At 36.1% G+C, this 10000-nt stretch overlaps 1 protein-coding gene across 1 annotated transcript in view; it reads left to right on the top strand.

Moving 5' to 3' along the window:
* LOC119579870 (probable ubiquitin carboxyl-terminal hydrolase FAF-X) overlaps positions 1–10000 on the top strand; it is a 49194-nt gene that overhangs the window by 16567 nt on the left and 22627 nt on the right. The window contains exons 26-37 of the mRNA XM_037927722.1: positions 160–322; positions 608–879; positions 3809–4072; positions 4218–4298; positions 4532–4658; positions 5658–5802; positions 5948–6026; positions 6179–6345; positions 6481–6654; positions 7578–7719; positions 7850–8003; positions 8301–8448. Of these exons, the coding sequence (XP_037783650.1) occupies positions 160–322; positions 608–879; positions 3809–4072; positions 4218–4298; positions 4532–4658; positions 5658–5802; positions 5948–6026; positions 6179–6345; positions 6481–6654; positions 7578–7719; positions 7850–8003; positions 8301–8448 (1916 nt within the window). The remainder of the gene's footprint in view (positions 1–159; positions 323–607; positions 880–3808; positions 4073–4217; positions 4299–4531; positions 4659–5657; positions 5803–5947; positions 6027–6178; positions 6346–6480; positions 6655–7577; positions 7720–7849; positions 8004–8300; positions 8449–10000) is intronic.

The raw sequence follows: 10000 nt of genomic DNA, 5'->3' as shown, positions 1-10000 counted from the left end.
TTGTTGTTGTTGTTCTTCTTCTGTCTCACAGATTTGTCAGAATTCATGTTTATCAGGTAAATGTGCATATATTTAGAAGAGACATCTATCAGCGCATTTATATATTCTATTATGCTGAAAATGAAGAGCACAGTGTGAAATCATAAAACTTTTGGACAGGTAACTGGTGTGGTCCCTGACATGAGTGTGGTCAGAGCTATTCTTAAAATTACCTGGGCTTCAGCAGCTGGCCAGGGCCATCTTATCACATCATCTCTTGATGAAATTGAAAAGGCAGCAGAGAGACCACCCACAAAACCTCCAGATCCAGAGGACCTATGTGGTATGTAAAGATGGGAGATTATTGGATTATATTGATTACAGATGATAAAAGAGAATGATAGATACAAGATTTGAGTTCTAAGAGCTAAATTATTGAATCATGCTTTTAGATTGTGTAAAATGTTGGGTGGGTGGAAGGGCTCATGTGTAATGTATGTACTTGCCTTTCTATTGTAGTATCCTTTTAAATTAATTACATGAAGCTCATTGTTTTTGGAGACAAGAAAAGTAGCTATTAATAGTTTATTTTGAATATTTTGCCTTTATCTTACCCTCCTATTTTCAGTGTGCCGTGAGGGTCTGGAAACACTATCAGTAGTTCTAGCCCTTTATCCCCCTGCACTTGAAACCTTGACCAAGGACACCCAGTTCCACAAACTTGTGATGGGGTTGGTGTTAGTAGGCGGTGAGCGAAGCATACGGCAGTGTGCAGTGGAGCAACTCTTACTTATGGCTACCAAATGCTCGAACTCGCCCCACACCCTCGTCGTCTTTATCGTCATGCTGTTCAATGTTCTCAATGGCCTCAATAGCGAGTACTCGAAAGAATATTTTCAGGTTTGTATCAAGTGTCCTCTTGCCTAAGTACAAGGGTATATGGTTTAACTTCCATTATGTATTTACATTTAATATAATTTTGTTTTTGAGTAGATAATGAATTTATTGTTTCTATGATTTTGCTTGAATCTAGCTTTTTCATCCAGACTTCCAGTAATATATAAGAATCAGTTGGTCTGTATTTGGAAGTAGTGTTCTCAGGAAATTGATGATCAAAGTTCAACAAAATTACTTTTCATAGTGCTTTAAATATTATGTGAGACACATCCACCAGCTTTATCATCTCATGTAATTTGTCAGGTAATTGTCAAAATGATAAGAATACCTGGTGGCAAGATTCATGTCTACAAACTTTCAACAGTACCATGTTGAATTTTGATTCACCATAATAGGGCTTCTTTACTATCAAGGCATATATAGAATACAGAATATTTGTGACACTAGTTATATATGGTTTATACCAATAAAACAAGCTTTGGAGGAAACAAATATTTTAATTAGTATTTATACATACAATACATATAGATAGAGAAATAATATAGAGATAGTCCTAGGTTTGTGGGTCTGTTCCTGAATCCATATCATCAAGTGAAATAACATAAAATGAGACAATTATTCCCTTAAGAAAAAAAAAAAAAAAAAAAGAAAAAAAAAATTGTGTTCCTACCTCTCTGCCCAGACTGACAGAATAATGAAAATGATTGAATTTAGTAGAATAATTTCATAGTTGTGTAGATTATAACACACACAGATATACCAAGCTCATGCATTAGAAAAAAGCTTGGTAGGGGAAGGGGAGTTCAGGTGGCTGTTCACATAGACACTGAGCTGGAAGGTCCAAGTTAGGTGATTCCTTGTCCTTCCATTTCCACTGACACTTTGCAAAAATAAAGCGAAAACATTCTCTGACATCTCATGCAACTTTAGAACTTTCCCGGTTTGGGTCAGCATCATTGATGATGTCTAGTGCTTGATCTGTGTAGTAGAAAAGCTTGGTAAGCCTCTGTACAGTCAGTTCATTATGTTATTCTTTTTCATTTCCTTCTTAATGCACTTTGGGTGTGTGCTGTATTGTCATAAGGCTCATTGGAATATTGTGGTAGTTCTGATCTCCAACCAATAGAACCAGCATTTTCCATCTTTTCAGGGCATGATGCTATGAGAATAACTTCATGTACCTATTGGGGGATCCCAGACTAACAGCCTTCTTTATCTCCATGTTTGCCTGGATTGTTATTTTGAAATACTTGTACAGTAAAAATGTGAGAGCCATAAAAAATATTGTAATAACAAAAAATGTGGAATACCATGATGCCATGAGATAATCATGGCATTCTCATCAAGGCTGTTTACAGGTGATTTGCTCTCTCCCATTCACCAATATATCTCTATTATGGTGTTGTTGTTGTTGTTTTTTGCTCAGGGCAAAAATCCAAGCCTTTTCTTTGTTTTTTATCCCTCGTTATAAGGTGTGGTTGGACAAACATTGTAGCAAACAGTGAATGAAACCAAACAATGAAATAAATGCCTTTCACACCAAAAACAAGGAAGTAGTTAGTTCATAATTTGATATCTACATAAGAATGCTTTACTGTCTTAACTAATGTATCTTAAATAGCCCCACACCATCATCACCTTGGCTGGATATTTATGATATTAACTCAGTGCCAAGAATATTCACTGTTCTTTGTTTTTATTTTACTTTTTCACCTAGATGGCCCCACAATTGCTTTGTCACCAAATAGTCTATTACTAGCTTAGCCATCCTCATTTGTTTAACCCCTCACTGATGGTATCAGAAATCTCTTGGCGTCACTGACTCCGGTGACTTCTGGCAACCGTCCTGCTGTTTAGCCTGGTAGTATTTTCTGCTTGACTCACTCTAGCACGTCATGACACCTATAGCTATTCCCATCATGATGAGGTGGTTTGTTATGACGGCTATAGGCATGGCCTTGGCTGTAAGACGTTGACCATTTTTTAATTTATCAATATTATTATTTTTAAAGTATTGTTGCTATTGCTACTGTTGTTATTACATTTGTCATATTATCATCACTACCATTGTTATTGAAATTGATAATAATTTATTATTAATATTAATCCTTTGCTGCAGGGTGGCACATAAGTACATGCCATGTCATACCCTGACTATTTTCTTGGTGTCATGTATATATGTGCCATGGTATGCCAGTCCTGTTTGTCGGGGGCATGTACGATCATGCCGCGCACACTATGGTGCTGACATGATCCCCCGGCAGTGGGGCCCCTATGAATACAGCCCAGGAGAGAGGGCTTTCACATGGGGAGCCACCCAGCAGCATTGGGTTAATATTTATTTATTTTATTTATTTATTTGTTTATTTTATTTATTTTTAGTTTTTATTTTTATTATTATTATTATTATTATTATTTTTTTTTTCAGCTTGTTATAATGATAATAATAATGGAAATAAAACACTCATTTTAAAAAGAATTCAAGGAATGGTGTAAATAGGAAAGGTCAGGTATCCCTTCTCTCTCTCTCTCTCTCTCTCTCTCTCTCTCCTCTCTCTCTCTCTCTTTCTCTCTCTCTCTCTTTTTCTTCTCTCTCTTTTTCTCTCTCTCTTTTTCTCTCTCTCTCTCTCTCTCTCTCTTTCTCTCTCTCTCTCTCTCTTTTCTCTCTCCTCTCTTCTCTCTCTCCTCTCTCTCTCTCTCCTCTCTCTCCTCTCTCTCTCTCTCTTCCTTCTCTCTCTCTTCCTCTCTCTTTCTCTCTCTCTTCTCTCTCTCTCTCTCCTCTCTCTCTCTCTCTCTCTCTCTCTCTCTCTCTCTCCCTCCCTCCCTCCCTCCCTCCCTCCCTCCCTCCCCCTCCCCCCCCCAGGTATACACATTTTATCATTATTGTTTTCATCAACATTTTATATTATTTTTTTTCATCTTTCTATTCTAGCTGTTGTGTGGATTACTAAACTGGGCGTGTGTATCGAGTGTGACTGTAACAGGTGTTGACCGCCTACTAACCACGGAAGTGGAGTGGTTGAAGAATGTCAGAGCCAGTGTAGCTCAGATGGCCCAAGGTGGACCAGAGCCCCCAGTAGATGAAACTTTGTTGGAAGGCCATCTCTGTGTAACTAGGGAGCTTGTAGCCTTCCTCCCTCCTGAGAAGAAATATGAAATTGGTGGTGATCCTTCCAAAGGAATTTTTCTCATTAGGGTAAGTGCAGTTTCATTTATAATGTTAGTTTTGAAGTGAATTTTATTTTCTACTCAGTGGATGTCTTTCCAGTGGAAGCCATTTATATTACTGAATCAGTTTTACGAGTACCAGTTTATTAATAGAAATGTATTTTGCTTTCCAGGAACTTGTAGAAGACTTTATATTCCCATTTTCTAAGGTGTACCTTCAATTAGAGCATGCCGCAGAGATGCCTGCTGAGCAGGTATGCTTGTATTTTTTGTTTAAGTAAAAACAAAAGCAACAAATAGTTATGATGAAATAAGGCATGTCATTGCACATTAAAGAAATGATATTGCTTTAGGTGTAGAGTCTGGTCTTAAATTTGTCCCTCCATTGTTCTTGTCTCTAAGTAAATTGTATTTTAGAAATTTCAGTACAGTGATGCTCATATAAACTATTATGATAAAAGAGATAAAACAAATATATTTGTTCCAGGCCATACCAGTGTGCTCAACTCAACCGACTGTGATAGCAGCATATGAACTCCTAGTCACTTTATGTACTGGCTGTGTCCCAAACCTCAAACTGCTGGCAGAAATGCTCACCAATATGTATTATTCAGGTAAACATAAACCTATGTGATATGAAGTAAATTTGAGATGCTGATTTGTAGCACTTCTAATGACTGGAATTTATGGTACCATACAGTGTCACATGCAAGGATATTTAGTCTACATGAGCATGGGTGAAAAGGTTCTGGACAGTAGCATTAGTTGGACCTTGCATGATGTTTTGGATCTCTCTGACCTTTTTGTAATATTGGCTCTGCCCATGATATTCTAAACAAAGCAGTGTTCCTCATTATGCTCTTTGCTGGTCTTCACATGTCTTGTTTGACTTAATTAATAATTTTTTTTCCTTCCATGCACAGTTTCTAAAGTGAAAAAGAAACTAGAAAAAAAATAGTCCAAAAAAATGATAGAGTGCATTGAATGGATTAGGTGGTCTTTATTTATCTTAAGCAGTGGTCACACTAGTTACATATGACTGGGGATCCCTGAATATGAGCTCAGAGTGTCTAGTTGGGAACGGTGGGGTTGGCCACTATATATAGTGTCCCCCTGAAGAAAACCATCATCCCAGAAATAAAAAAGCATAATGTCTGCAATACCTTCCTGAATGAGCTGCACATCACAGATAGTCATGGGTTCTATGAGTGTCATTGCATGTATTGAGAATTTCATTAAATAGGATGGTAAACTAAGAAAAGCTGATCATGTATCATAAAACAATGCCAGCTCCCTCAATACCACAGTCCAACAATAAACATTCCAATAACATCAATTGCTATTAGTATCATCAATGATGTACCAGAACCAAAAATAAGTATTGATAAAAATGGAGTTTGGAGGAAGCAAATATTATAACAGAAATAATTTTGATAGGGTATCTTTGTAAATATTAATATATATACTACTTATTTCTAAAATGTATTTATACCTAAGGTTCCTAGTAATTATATAAGTTTTTATCTTGGCATCACCTTTCCCCCTGTAACTGATATTGATTTTAATCCAAATGCATCTATTCCTGGTTTTGAAATGAAATATTTTCCTTTCAGACTGCGATGAGAGTATTGGGGAATGGGAATATCTTCCTCCTGTAGGCCCACGACCTATGAAAGGTTTTGTGGGTTTAAAGAATGCTGGGGCCACATGTTATATGAATTCTGTCCTCCAACAATTATACATGATCCGACAAATAAGGTAAACTAACAAATCTGGTATGGAATTGAATCTTGATTCTCTCATACAGTGCAATTAACATAATATCCTTAGTGTGGTTATGTTAATGCAGTTCTTTGTAAATTTTATAGTTTTTTTAATGTAGCTTCATATCATTGCTCACCAGACATGGGGTCCTAGCAGTGGAAGGCGCAGCAACAGATCCAGAGGAAGACTTCAGTGGTGAGGAAAGAATGGAACAAGAGGTAAATTTTTTTTTTTTTTTTTTTTTTTTTACTTTCAATAAATATATTATATACCTTTTATTTATTTGTTTGTATATTTAATTTTCAAAGATGTTTTGTCATGTATTACACAAATTGCAACTTATAACATTTCCTGAATTCTTCATTTTTAGACCAACCTTGATGGTAATGAAGATGATGCCATGAGTAGTAGTTCCAATGAAGAGAGCAGGAAGGAATACCATATTGGTATACTAAAACAAGTGCAAGCCATCTTTGCACATCTGGCATGTTCCAAGCTCCAATATTATGTTCCCAGAGGACTTTGGAAACATTTTAAGTAAGTTTGATTGCTCATCTTTGAGATCAAAATGAAAAGGAAGAGTATTACAGTATTTGAACATGATAAAATATTGAGAAACATACACTAATATGACATATCTATTTTTTAAGATTCTTTTTTTTCTGTGTACAGATTGCAAGGGGAACCTGTAAATTTGCGTGAACAACATGATGCTTGTGAATTTTACAATATTTTAGTCGAGAGCTTGAATGAGGCTCTAAAGGCATTAGGACATGAACAAATAATGAACAAGATTTTAGGAGGATCATATTCAGATCAGAAGATCTGTAAAACTTGTCCACATAGGTAATGTATGGTTTTCTTTTTGTAAATGTAGGTGTTTTAAGTGTTACATGTAGATAATCTGCATATGATGAAGTGTATGTTTCTTAAACCATAACGTCCGGTTGACTGCAGTGGTATGCTTTTCTAACAAATAAGTGCCCAATGAACCATAGCTTCTCACAAACTGTGTGCTGTTTGCCTTTTCTCTTTCTTTCTTTCTTTTTTCTGTCAGTAGGCAATGAAGGGTATAAGAAAGCTATGTGGCAAATATCCCCCTCCCCCCTCCCATTCCACCACCATTACCCTACCCTCTTTTGTGGCCCTTTTGTTTCCCTGAGCTAATCATACAAGTGGAATTTTCTTAATATATGCCATATACAACTAAAAACATCTCACCTCCCCTATTCCCTTAATACCCTCATGTCTCCCTGAACTAATCATGCAAGTGCCTCTATTGTTGGCCTTTCCTCTTTTTTTTACTTGTGAATAAATGTAGTAAGTATGATATAAGAATGATTGTAAAATATAGCATGTACACCTTAAATCCCTCCATTCTGTCTGTTATCATTGGACGTGCCTCACTGAACGAAGGTTTTATGAATAAATAAGAATTCTCATGACTTGTGGCTTTCTCTTTACTTATATTTCTCTCTCTCTCTTTCTCTTCTCCTCTCTTCTCTTCTCCCTGTTCCTCTCCCTCTCTCCCTCCCCTATGTGGCATACCAGCATGAGACTTAAATTTCTTGATGAGTAAATTTCAGCTCTACAAACCTGTGATAAAAACTGCTTATAGTGAAAGATTTAAATTTGATTCCTTTGTTATTTGGGCCTGACAGCAGAGTTGCTGGAATTCAGTTTTAAGGATTTGAGTTCTTACCATAACATTGCTCTGATGGTTGCTTATACATTGACGTTTAAAAGCTTCCTCTCAAATATCTCTGCAGATATTCACGTGAGGAAACCTTTACGGTCATCAGCATAGATATCCGAAACTACAGCAACTTATATGACTCACTTGAACAGTATGTTAAGGGAGACCTTTTAGAGGGGGACAATGCCTACCTATGTGAAAAATGTGACAAAAAGGTGAGTTTTAATTATTTTTTGTGAATTTTAATGTCTTGTTGACAGATGATGATTTTGATGCTATATTCAGTGATAAGAGTATAATTGTAATTTTGAAGAACAAAAAAAAAAATTTCTTCTCCCTCACCAGGTTGATACCGTGAAACGGATATGTTTAAAGAAACTACCCCCAATTTTAGCAATTCAACTGAAAAGATTTGACTATGACTGGGAAAGAGAATGTTCAATCAAATTCAATGATTACTTTGAGTTTCCACGTGAGTTAGATATGGACCCATATACAGGTAAGTGAATTGTCCTTTTGTATTATTTTCTTACTTGGCATATTTTCAACATGTTACATGAATAATAAGAAATAAGGCACATGTCAAACCTCCAGGTTTTATAGTTTGCCACCTCTCCTCATGTATTGGGAATAATTAGGACCTTAATCCCTTATGGCATCAGAGAGGCTTAAATTCCTGAACACTTAATCAGTAGTCAGGTGCCTTAACCCATTGAGCACGTGAAGAAGTAATGATGATCCGCATATTTATGATTTCAACTAGCACTGTATAAATAATTATTTTATCATTTTGCAGTTGCTGGACTCGCTAGAAATGGAGAACTCATAGACTATGACCCAGAAGATATGAAGACAGTGATATGTAGCAAGTACAAGTTGACAGGCATTGTGGTCCATAGTGGTCAAGCAAGTGGAGGGCACTACTATTCATACATTCTTCACAGGTGAGTAATGGTATATTTATGTCTTAACCAAGTAGTGTCACACTGAAAGCTCTTTGGGGTCTAAATTTCATTTAGGCTACCATCATGAGGGCCAACAAAGGATTTACTTGGCTTCTCAGGATGAAATTATGGAAAACAATCAGCTATTACATATGTAAAGCTTATTTACTTGTTAAAAAATTAAAGGTGTCACTAGTAATAAAATGATATGTATATGAATTAGTCATGGGCTGCTACAGTTAATTTTGCAATTTTATTTTAATTCTTAACCCAATGGTTGTGGATAGCATGGAATTCATGCCATCACTGTATTTTTAGTAATTAATTGTTTTTACGGGTAGATTGCTCCACAAGTACTTGGTAGTCAAAAAGTCAGTTGTTAGTCCTACCTATCTCTCCTGTTTACCCTTTTCCTTGATTTTCAGAAAGATTATCTTTTATGTTTTAATATTATAAAAATTTGAATATAACTTATTAATATCATAATGTTAAAATTATAACAGTATCAACATTAATTGCATTAGAATTGCCTTAGAAAGAAAAAAAAAATCCATAATTCAAGGAATAGGGAAATCAGGTAGTCGTTAACCCTTATCTGCCGGGCCACACCTATATCTGGCATAACAAACCAACTCTATCATGCTGGGTATGGCTATAGGCGTCACAACACGCTAGAGCAAATTGAGCGGAAAGTTATGCTAGCGGACCCCCAAGCAAAACGACAGGATGGTTACCAGAAGTCACTGGAGTCAGTGACTTCGAGAGGTTTGTGATAGTCCTTCATGGTTAAGCACTTCTGAAGTCATCTGTGTGTAACAAGATTCACACACACACACACACACACACACACACACACACACACACACACACACACACACACACACACACACACACACACACACACACACACACACACACACACACACACAAAAATAATAATAATAATAATGATAATGATAATAGCAATAAAAAAAAAAAAAAAAAAAAAATGGATAATACATAAAACTGCAACTCACTGGTTAGCCTAAAGCCCCTGGGAGAATGTTGTGTTTACTGTAGGATTGTTTTGTAAAATGTGTCTGCACGTAGATGGCTCTGCAATTGCTTAGCCACAAAAGAGTCAATTAGTGGACCTTGTGGCCTCACTTTATTTCACTTTTCCTTGAGTTTGTGGGAAAAACTAATCTTACTAATGCCATCGATGTCATTGGTGTTATTTTTGTTATTGACATTACTAACAGCAGTATTATATACCATAAAATACTTTTGAAAATCAAGAAAAAGGGTAAACCGATGAGCCAGTTAATACTCATAATTATCTTATTATTGGTCACTTAGTACATGTGGAGCCATCTTTGTGTAAAAATAATCAATAAATTAAATTTGCAGCCAGCATGACTTGTATGTACATTCCATCCCCAGTGGCTTTCGGTTAAATTTGGGAGGTCTACTTTGTCATATACATGCAAATCAAAAACTACCATGCAACAAACATCTATTCTTTTTTTTAGCACTAACTGCACTGCAACTGTTTTTCTTCTTTGTAAAATTT

This window comes from Penaeus monodon, chromosome 13 (genome assembly GCF_015228065.2).
Source record: "Penaeus monodon isolate SGIC_2016 chromosome 13, NSTDA_Pmon_1, whole genome shotgun sequence".
NCBI lineage: Eukaryota > Metazoa > Arthropoda > Malacostraca > Decapoda > Penaeidae > Penaeus > Penaeus monodon.
Note: the sequence above shows the minus strand (reverse complement) of the source record. Positions and strands in the feature narration are given on the sequence as shown.